Source organism: Manis javanica, chromosome X (assembly GCF_040802235.1).
Source record: "Manis javanica isolate MJ-LG chromosome X, MJ_LKY, whole genome shotgun sequence".
NCBI lineage: Eukaryota > Metazoa > Chordata > Mammalia > Pholidota > Manidae > Manis > Manis javanica.
In genome coordinates, this window is record NC_133174.1 from 93808145 (window position 1) to 93831310 (window position 23166).

Sequence of the window (23166 nt, forward strand, 5' to 3'; positions counted from 1 at the left end):
CCCCTGTTTGTCTCCTTCTCTGTCCTTTAGCCATGGGAGCCTCCTCATCCCTCCCTGAAAGTTCACCTCTTGAATGCCTGCTTAAGCATCTGGCTACCCTCTCCTTGATGCCTGATATAAAACCAAAACTCCATAAATATTGCTCCCAAGATTGGCTGACATACCCCCTAGACAATAACAACCAATGACCCGCAGGGGGAACTCTTGATCCTAACATCACTCGCAATCTTTTTAACTACTGCCAGTGCCTGAAAAAATGGAAGGAGATTCTCTATATCGAAGCTTTTCGCCTCCTAGCTCAAAATCCCAGCCTCTGCACCACCTGCTCCCCGCCCCAAGCTCTCCTAGCCTGCAAGCTGTCTCCCTCCCCTCCACACACTCCCAGTCCCTCTTCGTTTACCTTTGACCTGGCCGATGAGCCTCCGCCATACAGACTTCCCCCTTCAGCCCCTCCCCCTCCTACAACCCCTCCACCCTCCGCTGCTCCCGCTGCCTCTTCCTCGCAGTGGAGGCCTCCTGTCCTCTCCCTTCCCCTTCTTCTCCTACAATAGCCCCTCCCCCTTCCTCTACCGCCACCGCCACTGCCACCACCCCCGCAGAAGCCTCCTGTCCTCTCCCTTCCCCCTCCTCCCCTCCCTCCACCACCATCTCCTCCCCCACCTCACCCCTTCCTCCTCCATCCCCCTCACATCCCCCCTCCTGCAGATCGAGCCTGAGCCTTTCAGCCCCCCTCTAACTAAGTTTCAGGAGCCTCCTCCGTCTTTGCCCCCTCAGACTCGGTCCCGAGGGCCTCCCAAAATTATTGCGGCTTTGCCCCCATCACCTGTTTCGCCCGCACAGACTGAGCCAGAACCCTTCAGTCCCCCTCAGACCCGGTCCTGAGGGCCTCCCAAAATTATCGCCCCCCTCCGGGAAGTAGCAGGATCCGAAGGCATCATGCGCGTTCACGTCCCTTTCTCCTTAGGAGATTTAGCCCAACTAGAGAAATGCCTAGGTTCCTTTTCCACTGATCCCACGACATACATCAGGGAGTTTCAATGGACCCTCCAGTCTTACAGCCTCATGCATCATGACATTTTCATGCTCCTGGCCAATACTCTCCTCCCTGAAGAGCGTAGATGAGTTTGGGACTTCGCCCAAACACATGCTACCGAAATCCACAGAACTGACCCCACCTATTCCCCTGAGTCCACTGCTGTCCCCGAACAAGACCCACACTGGGATTATAACACCGCCATAGGTCTCCACTCTCGAGATATTTTTGCCTCCTGCTTAATAGCAGGTCTGAAAAAGGCAGCTCATAAAGTAGTCAATTTTCAAGAGCTCCAAGACATAATTCAAAAGAGAAATGAAACCCCCTCCGAGTTCTTAGACAGACTCACTCAAGCCCTATTACAGTATACCAACCTGGACCCAGAAACACCTGAAGGAAGACGTGTCCTTATGACATACTTCCTAGCTCAAAGCTACCCCAACATTAAAGCTAAACTCAAAAAGTTAGAACAGGACCCCACTACCCCACAGACTGAGATCCTAACAGTGGCCTTTAAAGTCTTCCATAACCGGGAGGAGGAGAAAGAACGCCATAAACAAAAGGCTGATCAGGCCAATTTTCAAATGTTGGCCCAGCTGATAAAACCACAACCTGGGCGCCCCTCTACAAACAAGCCCCCCCCAGGAGCTTGTTTCAAGTGCGGAAAAGAGGGACATTGGTCAAGGGTGTGCCCCTCCCCCAGATCTCCTACCACCCCATGCCCCAGATGCCACAAAAAGGGCCACTGGGGGTCTGATTGCCCAACCACCCGAAGGGGAGGCTGGACGAACAACCCCCATTCTAAGCCCGCCGTAGTGGGGATGGCAGAAGAAGATTCATGGGGCCCGGGGGTTTCTCGCCCGACCATTTCCATCACCAAACAGGAGCCCAGGGTTACTTTAACAGTAGACGGTCGCCCCATCTCCTTCCTCCTAGATACAGGAGCCACCTTCTCAGTCTTGTGAGAATACCGGGGCCCTAGCACGCCAGCCATTACTCCTATAGTCGGGGTAGGAGGTAAACAGATTTTCCCATTAAATCCCCCCCCCTTTTATGCACAATCCTAGACAATCCCATACCTTTCTCCCACTCCTTCCTGGTTATGCCCCAGTGTCCCATCCCTTTACTAGGACAAGACATCCTTTCCCTCCTCCACGTTTCCATAACTATATCCACTCCCACAGCCCCCAGTACTCCCTTTCTGATGGCCCTCATAGCCAATGACCCCCCTCTACCCAATGAAAGCTCCAGTTCCACCCTCATACACCCTGTAAATCCCAAAGTTTGGGACATTACAAGCCCCTCCGTGACCCTATGTCCCTCTGCCTCTATCAAATTACGTGACCCCTCTCAGTATATCTGTCAGGCCCAATATCCCCTAACCACTTCAGCCCTCATAGGCCTCCAACCCATCATTCAAGATCTCTTAAACAAAAATTACCTCAGACCCACTCACTCCCCATTTAATACCCCCATATTAGCTGTTAAAAAAACCAACGGATCTTTCCACCTTTTCCAAGACCTTCACTTTATCAACATGGCCGTTGTCCCTATCCATCCCTTAGTTCCAAATCCATACACCCTTTTATCGCAGATCCCTGCCTCAGCATCCCACTTCTCAGTCCTAGATCTCAAGGACGCATTTTTTTCTATCCCTCTAGACCTCTCCTCCCAAGATTTTTTCGCCTTCACCTGGACGGACCCATGCACCAGACATCCTGAACAACTTACTTGGACAGTTTTGCCACAAGGCTTCCAAGATAGTCCCCATATTTCTGGACGAGTCCTTACTCAAGACCTTAAACAGTTTCATCATGATCACCCCGAGTCCACTTTATTACAATATGTAGATGATCTTCTACTTTGCAGTCCCTCGGGGGAACAGTCTCAACTTGACACTGTGTCTCTACTTAACCTTCTAGCTTCCAGAGGTTACTGGGTATCCTCCATCAAAGCTCAAATCTCTTCCCCTTCTGTCACTTACCTTGGATTCCTTCTGTCTCAACAAAGAAAGTCCCTTACCTTAGACAGAAAATAAGTCCTCTCTGACCTGCCCGTTCCCAAAACCAAGACATAAATCCTTTCCTTTCTAGGACTGGCTAGATATTTTAGAGCGTGGATACCTAACTTCTCCCTGTTGGCAAGACCCCTATACAACTTCAGCAAGGGCCCCCCCTGAAGAACCATTATCATCCTCACCCCGACACTCCTTCATTAAGCTCCATCAAGCCCTTGTGGAAGCTCCAGCTCTCCATCAACCTGATTTGTCAAAATACTTCTCATTATACATTCATGAGAGGTCCAGTCAAGCCCTAGGAGTCCTAGGCCAATATTATGGCCCATCCTTTGCCCCAGTAGCTTATCTCTCCAATCAATTAGACCCCACAGTTTGGGGATGGGCCCCCTGCCTACGGGCATTAGCCGCTAGACAGCTCTTGCAGAAAGAAGCTCATAAACTGACATTCGGGCGCCCCTTACCATTCTGTCCCCACATCACCTAAAAGATCTCTTAACCTACAAAAGTTTACAGACTCTCCCTCCATCCAGACTCCTGACCTTACTGTCCTCTTTCCTCCAAAATCCCGTTCACCCCCTTTGCCATCCATACCCGAATCATGACTTTTTCCTCCTTTCCTGCTCTCTCGCTTTTTGTCCCCATTCCTATTGTCTTCCCCACCACCCCAGCCTCCTTTGTATGGCGATTTAAAGTCAGACAGACTTACACATAGCATCAAACAAAAGTTACTGCCCTCATTGCCACACCAGACTGCCCTCTGAAAAGCTGCTCTGAGCCTTTATACCTCCACTTTCCTCCCTCCACCGAAGTGTTCACTAGCAGCTACCCTTATTCTCCCTACCTCTGCTTTCTCTATGACCAAAGACAAGCCTATTGCAGGCAATGGCCAGACACCTACAGGAGATGTCCCTACTGGTCTTGTGCCATTCACTACATGGGTAACTTCCAGTACCCACAGTATTACTCCTCCAACCGTTTCATGAAATACCCCAACAGCTCATTCTCCTTATCAATCCCAGATCCTTGGGACTCTCGATGGGCTGCCAGACTCACAGCCTCAGTTTACTACGTGGGGTCCTCGACCCCCCACGGTACCCTTCATATCTCTCAAAAGTATGTTCCCTCTCATTCCCAGATCTCTCAAGTTGCATCAGATATCAGACATTCCAAAAAAGTCATTATCCAAACTCTTGACGGCGCCTCTTCAGCTTCTTATCCTCGCCCCTATTCCCATTTCTCCTACTCTTCGTTACAGCTCATTCAGGACACCACCATCTTGATCAACCATACCCTTAACACAGCCAATTGTTTCTTGTGCACATCACTACAGCGCCCACTGCTGGCCGCCGTGCCCCTTAATATTTCCAACTACTCCTTCCATGCAGAAAGACAACCCCTCTGCCCCCTGGCAGACATACCCCTATGGGAACCAGAATACGCAGATAATCTCACCATCCACCACTGTGTAGGCCCAACTCCACCCCCCTCTAGCGCACTTCACTGCCTCCCAACTCCAGCACACCCTGCATTCTCGTCACCCTAATCCCGCAGCTTACACTTTACAGCATGGCAGAATTCCTTGAGCTCCAACCTCCCTTGCCCTCGTGCATAAAAAGGGCTGCTTTCCTTCCCATCATGGTCGGTATCTCTTTGATCACCTCAGCCATTGGGGCAGGGTTTTTGGGAGAAGCCTTGGGTCACTCTCTATGGGCAGTTAGAGATCTCGACGCCAAACTTGAGGAAGCCCTGACATCCACTGCTGATTCCCTAGCCTCTCTCCAAAGACAGGTCACTTCGCTAGCTAAAGTCACCCTTCAAAACCGGCGGGCCCTAGATCTGCTTACAGCTGAGAAGGGCGGCACCTGTGTCTTCCTCCGGGAAGAGTGCTGCTATTACATCAACGAATCTGGCATTGTAGAAACTGACATCACCAAACTTACCGACCTTGCCTCCAGTCTCCACTCTGCCTCCAATTCCAACCCATTCTCTTCAATACTAACAAACCCCCTCCTTACCTGGGTCTGGCAGCCCCCATAATAGTCATTCTTCTCATCTGTCTCTTCTTACTCTGTATAATAACGTTCGTCAAATCCCAAGTCGGAAAAATCTCTAATCAAGCTTTCAACCAGCTTTTACTCAGGAACTACCAGCTTCTGGCCTCAGAAGATCCCTCACCCTCACGTGACCTCCTCACCACACGCTGAGATGGACCCCTCTCTCCACTGGAAACTGTTCCTGGAAACAATGGCCGCAGACGCCTGGCTCCTGACACCCATATCCTCTTGGCATCATTGGAATCAACAGGTCCTCGACCTATAGTTACAGGGAACCTTCATTGATTTCCATCCTGAAGAAGTCCACACCTACTCATCCTTACTGTGGGGAATCCTATCAACCCTTTCCTCCCAATCCTCAAACCCTCACTCCCTTCTCCGCCCCTGTTCAGCAGGAAGCAGTCAGAGAGAAAGCAACATCCACAACCCCATAGAGGAGAAAGGGGGGAATGAAGGGTCCCCACCAGTAAGATGGCAAACTTCCGGCTTCTCTTCGGGGTCCTCGGTTCCCACCGGCACCACCTGAAGCCCAATCACCTCTCGCCCCCCTCCCAATCCCAGCACCTAGCCAACAGCCACCAGCCCCGTAGAAGTAACACCACAATCACCCTATACCCCTTCCTATATAACCCAGCACCTTTCCCTAATAAAGCGGAATTCTCCAGTGAATTGCTGCTGTGTGTCACTCCTTTCCTTTCACTGGACCTCACCTCATTGCTGGAGAGGTTCAAGTTCTTGATGCTGGAGGTTTTCAGCATAGTGTTATACAGGACATTCAGCTGTTGTGGTTTCTTATTGCTCAGGTTCAAAGGCAAAAGTGGGGTGAGGGGAGGGTTAGAGTGAGGACCCCAAAAGGGGATATGTGAGACCCCTCTGCCTCTTCTACCTGATCTCTGCCCCCTCACCATCAACCATGGCACTGGAACAAAGTCCTCACCATGGCCATGTTCTCTTCGTGGATCGGCAGGGAGACAGCAATGCAGTTTCTAGGATTTGGTGCTATTTCAGTATCACAGGTCATCAAGTCTCCAAGAAGCCAAGAGGAGAAAATCAGGAGGCTGAGAAGGGTCCATCTCAGACAGCTCTGGCACCCAGCCATCCCCATGTTACTATCCTTTAGTGTCTTTCTAGGCCGTCCCCTGTGCCCTCATCTGACCTAGCATTACTGCCACAGCCACACCAGAGTCAAAGAGGAGTCTTTGGGCCCTGAGAGATTGTGGCGCAGCACCATATTGCTTGTCCGTGGTCAGCTGTGGGGTTAGAGATGGGGTTCAGTAATTCGGAGTCTGAGGTGGTGAAGGAGAGCAGTAAGTGGGGGAAGAAGAGGTGGTTTGAGTTGTGGATGCACGACTTGTCTTGAGTCTGCGTTACCTTGATGTGCCCCACCTTTTCTGACTTCAGCTCCTTTTGCAGAGAGTCGGGGGCCGCCCAGTGCTTAACAAAGATATTTATCTGTGGAGAACACAGAAGGGCTGGGTAAGCACCAGGAACTCAAGCCTTGGGATCAAGCAGGACCTCACCCGTGTCCTGGCCTCTTATCCCCAGCTGACCCCAGTCGTGCCCTCTCCACACCCTTTCATTATCATCAGCCCAAATCTTGCCATTGACATTTTCAGTGAGAAAGCAATGTTGGCGTTCTCAACAAAGAACTGGGCCTGCATCTTCACCCAGTCAAACTGTAGGGACAGTGGCAAGAGAAACAGTATGAGACCAGAGCCATTGCTCTTCCGCCCTGTTTCCTTTCATCCACCCCACTGTTTTCTCTTACCTCGACTGGAGTGAAGGGGCCCTGCACTGCTTCTGAATCAGTTTCAGCAGCCACTTCTCATCGTATTTTATGCTGAATGGAATCTGGGAGCCAGAGGAAAGATGGGAGAAGAGATTCATATAATGGAATCTCAGGTTAAAACATGACCCAACCATGTCTTCCTTCCAGATTTTTTTCAGGCTTTAAAAGTATATCTTAAGGTAGGACAGTACCCATCACTCATAACTGTGCACCAGACATGGATTTCCTAAATGCCCTTTCTTTACATTCAGATACTTTTCCTTAATGTGTTTAATGTGTTAAACTTCCTTTTACAGAGTTCTGAGAGACCCTACCTAAGGCACACCGGGCCTGGCCCTCTGACCCTCTGACAAGGACCCCGCAGACTCAACCTCCTCCCACTCTAAACTAAAGCCAAAATGATCCTTCCAGTGTCGACTTGCTCCATCTCCTTGGCAGTGGTTGCCTCCTTTGCATTTATATATCCCCTCCCATTATCTCTGCAGTCAGTCTGCTCCCTTTACATTGCTTCTCTACACCGGCCATTCCATGACCTAGGATGCTAGCTCCCAGGAATTAATTATAAAGACAAATGACTGACTCCTCTGCCCTGGAAAAGCACCTAAAAACTCAACACGAGTCCAACACAACTCCCTCTGTTTTCCTTCTGCAGCTAAAGTCCATTTTTCCAGGACACTCACCTCGATCTTGAACCAGTTCCCTGAGGCCTCATCCTGACTTTTCCCCTCCATTCTTCTCTCTGCAGGCTTTTGCTCTCTCTTCACTTTAACGAGGGTTTGGTCCTGCTTCTGAAAACTGCCTCTCCAATGACAGGGTGGGATGGGATAAGGAGCACTTTGGGGAAAGCAGAGAGAAGCAAGCAGTCCTTATGTGCTCAGAAAGTTTTCTATACATGCTCGCCCCACTGATACCAGGGCTACAATAAAGTTTGCTCGATCTTTAACCTGATCCTGTCGTGACACTCTTGGAGGCTGGAGAGAAGAATGATACGTTTCACCACAGGGTTGTGTATTCCACTGGCTGGTCCATTTCAGCCACACTGACTGGTCACTTACTATCTTACTCAGGTGTGTCCACGTGAGTGTCAGCTGTTGCTGCATCTCCATCTTGCTGCTGGTTTGATGGAAGGTGAATGCCAAAACTGACTTGTTCAGACCAGTTGTTACATCTTCTCCAGTAAATACTCCAACATCTTGCTCTTCTCTGTGAGGGGTTGCCTTCGCTGTTGTGTCCTGAAATTGAGAACAAGGCAGCAATGGTCCCTATACCAGAAGAAGTCCTGGGGATGTACCATGGCTGTTGAAGAAATACCACTGACTTTCATACTCTAAGGGAAGTGCTAAGAAGACTGAAATACTTCAATATGGTTCTGCATGGGAGGTGAGAGGTGGGGCATATTGGTAGAAGAGAAGAAAATAAGCACAGAGGACAGGGTTTGGGTTTAGGGTTTAATCAGTGATGTTAGTTCTTTTCAGGCTAGGTGACGTGGGGCACGTTGCTTATCATCTCTAACTCTCATTCCCTCCTCTGCTCTAGGGGGGTATTAAAATCTACCCTGGAAATTTGGTGTTATGGGACAAGGGTCAAAGGTGACCCCCTGCCTGAAGGAAGAATTAGAGAAATGGAAGATAAATAGGTTGAAAATACCCAGCATGAAGCCTGGAGACACATAAAATGGAGAATATCAAAACACAGTGGGGAGAGATTTAGAGAAGAGGTAGCAAACAAATCTTACTCATGTTTGAGTCTTGGAGAGAAGGACAGGGAATAGGGGAGAAGCAGTATTTGCAGAGCTCTTGGCTGAGAAGTTTCCAAAATAACAAGATAGCAATTCAGCATAACAATTCTAGTAGCAAAAGTACTCTGTGAGGAAAAACATTCCTAAAGAAAAGACCAACATTTCATATTGATGTTAACATAGCAAAGACTGGGAAAATCTGTGACCAGGAGACTTCAAACAAAAGAAATACCAAAGGTTATTTTTTAGGAGAAAGAAGTATGATCCCAGAGGGATGCAAGTGGGTGCAGGAAAGAAAAACTAATGGCATTTGTGAATATGTATGCAAAGCTAAGTGAGTACTGGCTATTACAGCATGATGGTACTCATTTCTTTTTTGAGCTAAAATGTAGAGAGAACTGAAATGCGTAACAGTGAGTTGGGAGGGGGTTAAGAGCAATCGAATTGTTCCAAACTTCTGACATTGTCAGAGGAACCTTAAAAATGCTGGTTTACATTAGACTGCAAACATGCTTTGTAATCTTAAGGGTTAACAACACAAGAATGGCAAAAGGGTATTTAACTATCTAGCTAAATTAGATAATTTAATGCTTAAAACTTAATAATTTCAAAGAAAAAAGGAGGGAAAGAACTTGGATCAGGCAAAAATAAATGTACAGTGATATGGTATGTATAAACCAAATTATATCTATATTTACATGAGAAGTTCCAGACTAAATAGTCCACATAGGAAGACATATTACCAGACTGGGTTAAAACAACAACAATGTAAGGGGGAGGAGCCAACATGGTGGAGTGAGTAGTTCAGCAGAAATCTTCTGCCAAAAACATATATATTTTTGAAAATACAAAAAATGCAACTATTCCTAAAAGAGAGACCAGTGGATACTGTACAACAGCCAGGCTACATCTACATCTGCAAGAACTCAGCATCACACAAAGGGGGTAAGATACAAGCTAGGGCCCAGCAGAACACGAGTGCTCCCCCACCCCAGTTCCCTGGCGGGAAGAAAGGAGTCAGAGCAGGGAGGGAGTGAAAGCCCAAGACTAATCCACACCGGGAGCATGGACACACAATGCACAGAGTGCTGGATGTTAGAAAAACGGAAGGGCAAAATCTGTGAGCGGATCCCCACAAGCAGTTCCCCCGGGACAAAGGAAAAGCGAGTGCTTTTTGAATTTTTGAAAGTCTTAAAGGGGCAGGGGCCTTCCAGCTGGACAGAATCATCCTGGCACACTCAGCCAAGCAGCTGGGAATCCCAGAGAACTCCAGGTGACCTAACTCCCTAGGCAGCAGTACAGCTCTGAAGCCCCTCACAGCAATAAGCAGCCATCCAGTCATTCCACCAGATGGCGTGGACCCTGACACACCAGCCCAATAGTGAGCGAGCAGACAGCAGTGGCTGCAGCAGCTGAGCAAAAGGCCTGGGAGCGGCCCGTGCAAGTCGGTGGCGGCCGAGTTAGCAACCCGTGTGAGGTGGCAATGGTGGCAGGGGCCGAGCAAGGGGCCCTGGAGCGGCCTGCATGAGCACTCACTGGCGGTGGGTGAGCGAGTGGCTCGGGAGCTTCCTGTGCAAGCTTGCAGTGGCAGCAGAGTGGCCCATGAGCGAGCACACCCCCAACAGCTGCCCAGAATCTCCTCCCAGCGCACAGTCCCTGGGCCAGACCCAAAGGCTGACACCAGTGCGCAGTTGCCCAGCGGGGGTGCCGCTCCCACTGGAGAGCACACCCGGTGTGCCTGCCACTAACCACAGGGCTCGGGACTACCCTGTCGGCGACCCCACCCACAGCAGCTTAGGAGATTAATCTGGAGGCTGCTCCAGGACTCCAGGAGTGTGGCTAAGTGACATAGGCAACAGAGAAGGGCAAGGTGACCAACAAGCAGGAAAAGACTTTGTTCTCCCAGCTGACACATGTGCTACCTGCCTACAGCTACCTGTATCACCATGAAAAGGCAGAAGACTTCAGTCCAGTCCAAAATTACCCAGACAACCCCCGAGAGAGGGCCTGGGAAGATAGATTTAACCAATCTCCCCAAAAAAGAATTCAAAATAAAGGTCATAACCATGCTGATGGATCTGCAGAGAAATAAGCATGAGTTAAAGGATAAAGTTGGGGGGGAGAATACAGAAATAAAACAGTCTCTGGAAGGACTTAAGAGCAGACTGAATGAGGTGCAACAGGCCATTAATGGAATAGAAATCAGAGAACAGGAACACAGAGAAGCTGATGCATAGGACTTCCAGGACCTCCAGGAATTAAAGAATATTAAGAGAACTCTGTGACCGATCCAAATGGAACAATATTCACACTATATGGGTACCAGAAGAAGAAGAGAGAAAAAAAGGAAGAGAAAGTGTCTTTGAAGAAATAATTGCTGAAAATTTCCCCAAACTGGAGAAAGAAATAGTCTCTCAGACCATGGAAGCCCACAAAAATCCCAACACAAGGACCCAAGGAAGACAACACCAAGCATATAATAATTAAAATAGCAAAGATCAAAGACAAGGACAGAGTATTAAAGGCAGCCAGAAGGATAAAAAAGGTCACCTACAAAGGAAAACCCATTAGGCTATCATCAGACTTCTCAACAGAAACTTTACAGGCCAGAAGAGAATGGCATGATATATTTAATGCAATGAAACACAAGGACCTTGAACCAAGAATACTATATTCGGCACAATTATCATTTAAATATGAAGGAGGGATTAAACAATTCCCAGACAAGCAAAAGTTGAGGGAATTCGCCTCCCACAAACCACCTCTACAGGGTATTTTAGAGGGACTACTCTAGATGGAAGCACTCCTTAGGCTAAATAGACATCACCAGAGAAAATAAAATCACAGCAAAGAAAGGAGACCAACCAAATACTAACTAAAGGCAAAAAATGAAATCAACTAATCACAAAAGCAGTCAAAGGAAACACAAAAGAGCACAGAATAAAACACCTAACATATAAAGAATGGAGGAGGAGGAGTAAGAAGGGAGAGAAGTAAAGAATCATCAGACTTTGCTTATAATAGCTTAATAAGCGAGTTATGTTAGACAGATAGTAAAGAAGCTAACCTTGAACCCTTGGTAACCACGAATCTAAAGCCTGCAATTGCAATAAGTACATATCTCTGAATAATCACCCTAAATGTAAATGGACTGAATGCACCAACCAAAAGACACAGAGTAATAGAATGGATAAAAAAGCAAGACCCATCTATATGCTGCTTACAAGAGACTCACCTCAAACCCAAAGACATACACACACTAAAAGTCAAGGGATGGAAAAAAATATTTCATGCAAACAATAGGAAGAAAAAAGCAGGAGTAGCTGTACTGGTATCAGATAAAATAGACTTCAAAACAAAGAAAATAACAAGAGATAAAGAAGGACATTACGTAATGATAAAGGGGTCAGTCCAACAAAAGGATATAGCCATTATAAATATATATGCATCCAGTACAGGAGGACCAACATATGTGAAAGAAATACTAAGAGAATTAAAGGAGGAAACAGAATGCAATGTGTTCATTTTAGGAGACTTCAACACACCACTCACTTCAAAGGACAGATCCACCAGACAGAAAATAAGTAAGGGCACAGAGGCACTGTACAACACACTAGAATAGATGGACTTAACAGACATCTACAGAACTCTACACCCAAAAGCAGGAGGATACACATTCTTCTCAAGTGTACATGGAACATTCTCCAGAATAGACCACATACTGTGCCACTAAAAGAGCCTCAGTAAATTCAAAAAGATTGAAATTCAACCAACCAACTTCTCAGACCACAAAGGTATAAAATTAGAAATAAATTGTACAAAGAAAACAAAAAGCTCACAAACACATGGAGCCTTAACAACATGCTCCTAAATAATCAATGGATCAATGACAAAATTAAAACAGAGATAAAGCAATATGTGGAGACTAATGACAATGACAGCATAAAGTCCCACCTTCTGTGGGATGGAGCAAAAGCAGTTCTAAGAGGAAAGTACATAGCAATCCAGGCATATATAATGAAGGAAGAACATTCCCAAATGAGTAGTCTAAAGTCACAATTATTGAAACTGGAAAAGGAAGAATAAATGAGGCCCAAAGTCAGCAGAAGGAGGGACATAATAAAGATCAGAGAAGAAATAAATAAAATTGAGAACAATAAAACAATAGAAAAAAATCAATGAAACAAAGAGCTGGGCGTTTGACAAAATAAACAAAATAGATAAGCCCCTAGCCTGACTTATTAAGAGAAAAAGAGAATCTACACAGTCTACAAGAATCAGAAATGAGAAAGGAAAAATCACGACGGACTCCACAAAAATACAAAAAAATTATTAGAGAATACTATGAAAATCTATATGCTAACAAGCTGGAAAACCTAGAAGAAATGGACAACGTCCTAGAAAAATACAACCTTCCAAGACTGACCAAGGAAGAAACAGAAAATCTAAACAGACCAATTACCAGCAACAAAATTGAAGCAGTAATAAGAAAACTAACCAAGAGCAAAACCCCTGGGCCAGATGGATTCACTGGAGAATTTTCTCAGACATATAGAGAAGACATAATACCCATTCATATTAAAGTTTTTCAAAAAATAGAAGAGGAGGGCATACTTACAATCTCCTTCTACGAAGCCAGCATCACTCTAATACCAAAACCAGGCAAGGACCCCACCAAAAAAGAAAACTACAGACCAATATCCCTGATGAATGTAGATGCAAAAATACTCAACAAAATATTAGCAAACCGAACTGAAAAATACATCAAGAGGATCATACACCATGACCAAGTGGGATTCATCCCAGGGATGCAAGGATGGTACAACACTAGAAAATCCATCTGCATCATCCACCACATCAACCAAAAGACAGAGAGAAACCAATGATCATTTCCATAGACACTGAAAAAGTATTCGACAAAATTCAACATCCATTCATGATAAAAACTCTCAACAAAATTGGTGTACAGGGCAAGTACCTCAACATAATAAAGGCCATATATGACAAACCCACAGCCAACATCATACTTAACAGCGAGTAGCTGAAAACTTTTCCTCTAAGATCGGGAACAAGACAGGGATGCCCACTCTCCCCACTGTTATTCAACATAGTACTGGAGGTCCTAGCCACGGCAAGCAGACAAAACAAAAAATACAAGGCATCCAGATTGTTAAAAAGGAAGTCAAACTGTCACTATTTGCAGATGACATGATATTGTATATAAAAAACCCTAAAGACTCCATTCCAAAGCTACTAGAACTAATATCTGAATTCAGCAAAGTTGCACAATACAAAATTAATACACAGAAGTTCATTGCTTTCCTATACACTAATGACAAATTAACAGAAAGAGAAATCAGGAAAAGAATTCTATTCACAATTGCATCAAAAGGAATAAAATATCTAGGAATAAACCTATCCAAGGAAGTGAAAGACCTATCTATACCCTGAAAACTGCAAGACGCTCTTAAGAGAAATTAAAGAGGACACTAAAAAATGGAAACTCATCCCATGCTCTTGGCTAGGAAGAATTAATATTGTCAAAATGGCCATCCTGCCTAAAGCAATCTACAGATTCAATGCAATGCCTATCAAAATACCAACAACATTCTTCAACAAACTGGAACAAATAGTTCAAAAATTCATATGGAACTACAAAAGACCTCAAATAGCCAAAGCAATCCTGAGAAGGAAGGATGAAGCAGGGGGCATCTTGCTCCCCAACTTCAAGCTCTACTACAAAGCCACAGTAATCAAGACATTTTGGTACTGGCACAAGAACAGAGCTACAGACCAGTGGAACAGAATAGAGAGTCCAGATATTAACCCAAACATATACGGTCAATTAATATATGATAAAGGAGCCATGGACATACAATGGGGAAATGACAGCCTCTTCAACAGATGGTGTTGGGCAAACTGGATAGCTACATGTAAGAGAATGAAAATGGATCATTGTCTAACCCCATACACAAAAGTAAATTCAAAATGGATCAAAGACCTGAATGTAAGTCATGAAACCATAAAACTCTTAGAAAAAAAAATAGGCAAAAATCTCTTGGTCATAAACATGAGGGACTACTTCATGAACATATCTCCCTGGGCAAGAGAAACAAAAGCAAAAATGAACAAGTGAGACGACATTAAGCTGAAAAGCTTCTGTACAGCAAATGACACTATCAATAGAACAAAAAGACATCCTACAGTATGGGAGAATATATTCATAAATGAAATATCCAGTAAAGGGTTGACATCCAAAATATATAAAGAGCTCACGCACCTCAACAAGCAAAATGCAAATAATCCATTAAAAAATGGCAGAGGAGCTGAACAGATACTTTTCCAAAGAAATTCAGATGGCCAACAGACACATGAAAATACGCTCCACATCACTAGTCATCAGAGAAATGCAAATTAAAACCACAATGAGATATCACCTCACACCAGTAAGGATTGCCACCATCCAAAAGACAAACAACAAAAAATGTTGGCGAGGTTGTGGGGAAACGGGACCCTCTACACTGCTGGTTGGAATGAAAACTAGTTCCACCATTGTGGAAAGCAGTATGGAGGTTCCTCAAAAAGCTGAAAATAGAAATACCATTTGACCCAAGAATACTACCTCTAGGAATTTACCCTAAGAATGCAGCAGCCCAGTTTGAAAAAGACAGATGTACCCCTATGTTTCTCGGAGCACTATTTTCAATAGCCAAGAAATGGAAGCAACCTAAGTGTCCATCAGTAGATGAATGGATAAAGAAGATGTGGTACATATACACAATGGAATATTATTCAGCCATAAGAAGAAAACAAATCCTACCATTTGCAACAACATGGATGGAGCTAGAGGGTATTATGCTCAGTGAAATAAGCCAGTTGGAGAAAGACAAATACCAAATGATTTCACTCATATGTGGAGTATAAGAACAAAGAAAAAACTGAGGGAACAAAAGAGCAGCAGAATCACAGACCCCAAGAATGGACTAACACTTACTAAAGTGAAAGGGACTGGGGAGGATGGGTGGGAAGAGAGGGATAAGGGAGCAGGGAAAGAAAGGGGGCATTACGATTAGCATGTATAATGTTGGGGGATGCACAGGGATTGCTTTGTAACACAGAGAAGAGAAGTAGTGATTCTACAGCATCTTACTATGCTGATGGACAGTGACTATGATGGCATATTTGGGGGGTGACTCGGTGATGGGGGGAGTCTTGTAAGCATAATGTTACTCATGTAATTGTAGATTAATGATAACAAAGTAAAAAAAAATATAAACAACAACAACAACGACAACAGTAACACTACATCAGATGCTCCTTAAGAGACACATGCAAAATTCAGTGATCTACAAAATTGGAAAATAAAAGAAATATTGGTAAGATTTATCATTTACACTCTAACCTACTGAAAGCTGGTATGAGCATATTAGTAAATGGAAGGTACCCTTTAAGAAAAAGAAATGCTGCTAGAGAAAAGAGGGAGATTTGGTTCAGGTAAAAAGATTCAAAGCAATAAGAAGCTATCAATGCAAAGTCCTAATTTGCATGCATGTCCTAACACAGCCAAAATATGCACAGCAAAGACTGACAGAAGTAAATGGAGAAATGGAAAAATTCGTTGTCAGAGTGGGAAATTTTAACACACCTTCCTTGGTGACATACAAAGTGGCAGATAAAAATTCAGCTAGATGGAGAAGATTTCAAAATGTGAATTAACTAGATTATCCAGTTTACTTAGTTGAAATAGACCAATGCACATAGTAACTACACATGCAGCATTCCAGGGTATGGTATATGCTAGGCCATACAGCAAGCCTCAAGAAAGTTTTATGATGTAAACACAAGCTACCCTGAATAGCTGACATGAGGTTCAAGGGTACAGGTGGGTTCTCTGCCCCTCGCCCTCCTGCAGCATGACTCAAAAGAACGTTTATTTACGCCAGCATTCCCAATCCCTCCACCTAGGGGACCGTCCCCAATCTCCAGACCCTGGATGTGCGACGACCACCTGACTCAGGCCCTCCCCCTCAACCAGGGACAAAATTCCACCTCAGCCATGACCATCTGCATAGGAGGAGGAGATGTTGTCCATGTGGAACCAGGATCAGTGTATCAGGGCCTGCTTGACCCATTTACTCAAGCAGTGGACGGGGCTCAGCCTAGTCCCTTGCCACCCCACTCTAAACAGGGGTGGGCTGGGTGTCCTGTGGTTTGGGTTGGGAGAGGGGACCCAGAATCCCTCCAGCCTCATGGGGATCTCAGGCCAAGGCCTCATGCTAACCAACGCACCCATGGTGTGGCTGGAAGGCAGTGAGTGGCCTGCCACCAACATCCTCACAGGCTTCTTGTGAAGACAATCTGTGGGCTCTGGAGCTGGCAGATTGGAGAGATCCCAGGAGGGCTGCCAATGGAGGAGAGAGCCAGTCCTAAGCTCTTTGTTGGGGTCACATGAACAAAATGGAGTCCTTACAGGAAGTTGTGTCCCGAGGAGCACAGAGCAGAGAGTCCTGGGGGCCAGAGACTTTACTTCCTGTAAGTACTGATCCCTGAGTTTGCTACAAGCTTGACACCCAGGGAACTGTTTCCAACTGAAGCACCTCTGCAGAGGAGGCCAAGTTGAGTCAGGAGGCCTTGGACCCAGTTGCTCGAGGCTACATATGCAGGAACTCTGTTGGACAGACTCTGGGAAGCTTTCATTACACTGTGCTCCTTCATTCCGCAAACCCAGAGAACTCTGAGTGCCAGGTGTAGGCCAGTTTCTGGACTTGCTGCATTGCATCTGTTCTTTTGCCTATTTCCCACAAAGAAACTCTGATAGCACAGTCACCAGTTTTCCAAGGTTGCTGAGGCTTACTGAGGTGATGAAGCTTGTAAGGAATTATTCAGGGGCTACATGGCATAAAAGAGATGGTAATTGAGCTGCATGGAATGAGGGTCACCTCTCAATGCATAGCTTTACTAAAGTCTTGCTGCAATACGTGGGGTTTTCTTAAGTTAGGGGAAAGTAACAGAATAGTCTGAAAACAGTCACATGGCTGGCATTAACTCCAACCCATTCTGGAGAGAGAAAAACTAAACAAAACAAAAATCCACAAACAGACCCAGAAAAATAAGTAGAAAACAGCAAATAGCCTTTGGTGGGTCACCGTAATGAGAGCAGAGAAAACAAATCAGGACCTTTCCTTTTAAAAAGAATATGTACTGCATGTAGAAAATGCCCCCCATTGGTCCGAACCAGAATTGTAGCTCATAAGAATCTCAGATCAGAGGGCTTTGCAAGGGAGAGGGAAGGAGGCAGGAGCAACCTGGGCTCCAGTGCATCAGTCAGAACTTTGTGGAATTTTTCACTACCGTCTGGAATTTTCCACTGCCTGTCTACAATCCCTTTCTGGACCTCTAGGCACTAAGGGAGGAGGTCTAACCCCTGAGAGAAGGGAAGAAACACCTGCACATGACAGTGAACATGTGGGGTAAAGGAAGTGTTAGACAGAAATGTACACACATACCCAGACAAACTGTCACATCAAGAATTGAGATTTGCTACTATTTTTTTGATTGAACAGTATCATGTGAACTTTTTAAGGGCATGGTAAGTATATGTGTACGTTTTTTGCCAATTGGTAATTATTTCAAAGTGTTTCTCTCAACAAATTTGCCTAATCACAAAATATTAAGCATTAAAATTATACACTTAAACAACATAGGCAAAAATCTCCTGAGTATAAGCATGAGCAACTTCTTCCTGAAAGCATCTCCTCAAGCAATGGAAACAAAAGCAAAAATGAACACATGGAACTACATCAAACTAAAAAGTTTCTGTATGGTAAAGGACACCATCCACAGAACAAAAAGGCATCCTACAGTATGGGAGAATACATTTGTAAATAACAAATCTGACAAGGGGTTAACATCCAAAATATATAAAGAACTCACATGCCTCAACACCCAGAAAACAAATAACCCAATTAAAAAATGGGCAGAGGATATGAAGAGACAGTTCTCCAAAGAAGAAATTCAGATGGCCAACAGACACATGAAAAGACGCTCCACATCACTAATCATCAGGGAAATGTAAATTAAAACCACAATGAGATATCACCTCACACCACTAAGGATGGCCAGCATTGAAAAGACTAAGAACAACAAATGCTGGTGAGGATGCAGAGAAAGGGGAACCCTCCTACACTGCTGGTGTGAATGTAAGCTAGTTCAACCATTGTGGAAAGCAATATGGAGGTTCTTCAAGAAACTAAAAATAGAAAGACCATTTGACCCAGGAATCCCACTCCTTGGGATTTACACAAAGAATACAACTTCTCAGACTCAAAAAGACATATGCACCCCTAAGTTTACTGCAACACTATTTACAGTAGTCAAGATATGGAAGCAACCTAAGTATGCATCAGTAGATGAATGGTAAAGAAGACATGGTACATATACACAATGGAATACTATTCAGCCATAAGAAATAAACAAATCCTACCATTTACAACAACATGGATGGAGCTGGAGGATATTATGCTCAGTGAAATAAGCCAGGAGGAGAAAGACAAGTGCCAAGTTATTTCCCTCATTTATGGAGCATAACAACAAAGCAAAACTGAAGGAACAAAACAGCAGCAGAGTCACAGACTCCAAGAAGGGACTAGTGGTTACCAAAGGGGAGGGGTGTGGGAAGGCGGGTGGGGAGGGAGGGAGATGGGGATTGAGGGATAATATTTTTAGTACACATGGTGTGGGGGATCATGGGGAAAACAGTGTAGTGCAGAGAAGGCAAATAGCGAATCTGTGACATCTTACTACACTGATGGACAGTGACTGCATTGGGGTATGGGTGGGGACTTGATAATATGGGTAAATGTTGTAACCACATTGTTTTTTCATGTGAAACCTTCATAAGAGTGTATATCAATAGTACCTTTATAAAAAATTAAAAATAAATAAAAAAGAGGGAAAAGATATACACTTAAAAAACGAAGTCATTTTGTACTTCCATCTGTATGATCCCTTTGCTATGACTCATAGATTTCCAGGATACTCATTGTAAATAGATGGTTGTACGTTTTCCAGACGTGCTTCTCTTTAGATCACATGTATACCAACCTTGAAAGATTTGTGCAGTTATGCACTTTTATAGTCTTCCTAAATTTTCCAATCACATAATTTTCTGAAATTGATCTTTTCACTTACCATGACTTCGCCAGAGTTTAATTTCTTCAGTTGATGTGGTTTGGCATGATTCCAGATGTTTACTGGAGAAGCATTTTGCTTTCTAGGTGAATTATTTGTATGTAATGTTTGGCCCCTTTCTCTGTTGATTTATAAAGTTCCTTTATTTCCCCACACAATAGCACAAATTTTGTAATATTGCTTGCAATATTTACTCCCAGCTTTCCACACTTGTGGGTTTTTTTCTTTCTGACAGTACAGAAACTGCTTTAGTTTCCATGAAATTTCCTTACTTAAATATCACACAGCTACGACAGAAAAAAAATGAGTAACACATAGGGTTGCATCAAATACTAGTCCACTGGGAATTCCAGATTCAAAGCATTGAAACCTTCAGGGCATAAAGGAAAAAATCCTTTAGACATAAGACATAATCCTACATCTGCGAATATTCAGAACACTAATTGGATACTTGTTTGCCTATGGGAGTTAGCATGCAAGGTGCCTCTGGCTAAAGTAATTCTGTAAATGATCATTTCCTTCCCTCCATGGAGGTTAATTTTCTTCTGCTTCTGTCTGTGCCCCCCCCCCCCACACTCCATCATCCCCAGGACACGTGGGGATCCACATGGGCCTACATGCAGGCCTCAAGGCCTAAGGGATGGGATTTCATTTCCACCATCATCTTCAAGACCGACACATGGTGGAAAGGGTGGTTTGAGTATCCTAACAGCATGGCACAGAAACCAGAAGGATTAGAAACTAGATATGTGACCAAAGAAAAGCTTTAAACTCTGGTATAAATCTAATTAGAGAAATTAAAGGGACGTTAAGGGAAAAAACAACCTTATCCATCCCATACAAAAATGTTACCTCTAAGGAAGGTCAAATTATGGGAAAAATACATGGAACACATTTAATAGGCAAATGTTAAATATTCAATCATATAAATAAATCTGATGAGTAAAAAAGTGCCATCCAGAGCCTACTGAAATAATTCAAATAAGAGCTATACTCACAAACATAGAATAATTCAAATAAGAACTGGGCTCACAAACATAATCAAGAATAAACACATGTGAAAACAATTATGTAGGCATGCACATACATATAGTTACATATACTTGTGTACATCAACATATATACAACGTATGAAGAACAGTCTATTCATATGGTGAGGAAAATTTGGGAGACTGTATATATTCATGCAAACCTTCTTATATAGTAATGCACACAGAGAAATACATCTGGGGGCTAAAAAATAAATTATCAATGTTGTACATCTTGCTATGTAACAGATTGAAAGAAAGGATATACAAAAATATTTTGTCTAATCAATACATGTTCCTGCACTGCATTAGATCTTGAAATAAAAAATTTAATTTGAAGTCACAAAAATGACTAATGTAAATAATAGTGTGGTATATACCCGGCTGGGAATTTTATTACAAAAAAAACATGTATGTATGTGGCTTGACTGTATATATCTATACCTATGCATTTTCTTTCACATCATTTGTGTGTCTCAATCACACAGATATAGGCTTCTTGTCATAGTTGGGAGGGAGGAGCTGAAGAAAACTTCTTGCCACTACATTTAATGTACATGGGCTCAGAATCATTCATAATGCTTCATCTGCCATAAAATCTTCCAGAAATTTCCTCTGGTGGGGACTTGGCTCCCTCCCTCCTTCCAAGGATTCTGTAGTTGATGTCCAAGCTGCCATTCTTGATGTGGTCACCAGATGGCACAGAACCCCAACTTCTGAATTTCCTCCAGTGAAAAATACTATTTGGGAAAAGGAAAGAATCTATTAAATGTCATTTTGCATTGCAAAAAGACATGAACATTTACATGTGGGAGAACATGTAAAATCAGATCATGCTCAGATTACTTTACCTAACAATTTTCTTCTTCTCTCATAGCAATATCACACTCCTCTTAGAGGGCTGGTGGATACTGTAGGCCTGATTTGCAAGCAAAGGGGGGCAGAAAGGATTCAGGAACTTTCTACAGTTGTCCTGTCAGATTTCACAGAATTTCTCCCAGGATGCCAAACGGCTGGGTTAGGGATTTCTACACTGGACTTCCCAAAGGATGAGCCAGGTTATGAGGTATTTCCTTCGAATTACATAACTGGCTAGTCCCCCGCCTTTCCTCCTAGACCGGCCAATGCTTCCTTAGCCTCCGATGTGGCTTAAAGAGCCACTTCTGTGCGAATTCTCAGACACACCCTACTGGTTTGATTACCCTTAGGCAACTAGTAATTCCACCACTTCATTGTGACCATCTCCGGATACACTTTTCATGGAAAAGGGAACCAAAGACTGTGAGCTCAAAATTTTTCATGGGCTGTAGCTTCACACAATGAACCAAAGACTGTGAAATTTTCAAAATTTCTTATCTGAAGATTTGCCTCAGTTTCACCTCTTCCACTTCTGAGGAGGATGACCAGAACACAGATCAGTTCAGCAGTGGAAATACAGGGTTGATCCACAGATAGCAATGGGGGCGGGTACTTCAGAGAAGCTGTGGAGGCTGTGGACTGACGCTTCTTCTTCGACTGTAATGACAGTCTATGGTTGTTGGCAGATACGGTTTTGCATGGCAGAGACCAGATGAACGTTCCAGAGGTAGAATTACAAATTGGAAAGCTTTTAAATAAATAATCTGCATTGTGAAATACTCCTACTTAAACATATTTTGAAATATTTAAATGAATTTGGAAAAGAGTGAAAAATAAAATAAGGAAGGAAGCAAAAGTTTTCATTAACCTCTGATGAGACATTATTTTTCACATTCTTATTAATTGTGTGCATAATTTGACCCTGACTTATCCTTTCATTGACGTAATAGTATTTAACCCCTTTGACATAACTACAAAGTCCACATGGTGATTCTTTCTTAATTTGATGAAAGTGAGCCTCAGATTTCAGGCTGGGAAATTATAGGCAAAAAATAATAATCTACTGTCACAGAAGTTCCATAGTTTCCTGGAAACAGGCACAGGTCAGAGAGACAAGGAGGCTGGACACAGGTAAATGGGAAGATGACAAAGGGGGCAGGAAAAGGCTTCCTGGGGTAATGGATATGTTCATTACCTCGACTGTAACGTTGGTTTCACAATGTGTACATATGTCACAACTTACTAAAGCAAATACTTGAAATATGTGCAGGGTATTTGGTGTCAATCATATACCTCAGTAAAGCATTTGAAACAGATTTGTTATTTGTTAAGTCTTTGATGAAGTTAAATGACTCAGGAGAAAAATTCTGACTAAAATGCTCCTGTCATATTAACAGATCCATACTATGTCTCATCAAGTTGGCCCACACTACATTTGTTCAAATAGAAATGATCACTG

General features: G+C 43.9%; 1 protein-coding gene across 1 annotated transcript in view; it reads right to left on the reverse strand.

Moving 5' to 3' along the window:
• NXF3 (nuclear RNA export factor 3) overlaps positions 1 to 23166 on the reverse strand; it is a 47232-nt gene that overhangs the window by 10961 nt on the left and 13105 nt on the right. The window contains 9 exon segments of the mRNA XM_073227517.1: positions 6271 to 6354; positions 6476 to 6556; positions 6677 to 6717; positions 6720 to 6780; positions 6873 to 6892; positions 6895 to 6955; positions 7574 to 7727; positions 7949 to 7956; positions 7959 to 8125. Of these exon segments, the coding sequence (XP_073083618.1) occupies positions 6271 to 6354; positions 6476 to 6556; positions 6677 to 6717; positions 6720 to 6780; positions 6873 to 6892; positions 6895 to 6955; positions 7574 to 7727; positions 7949 to 7956; positions 7959 to 8125 (677 nt within the window).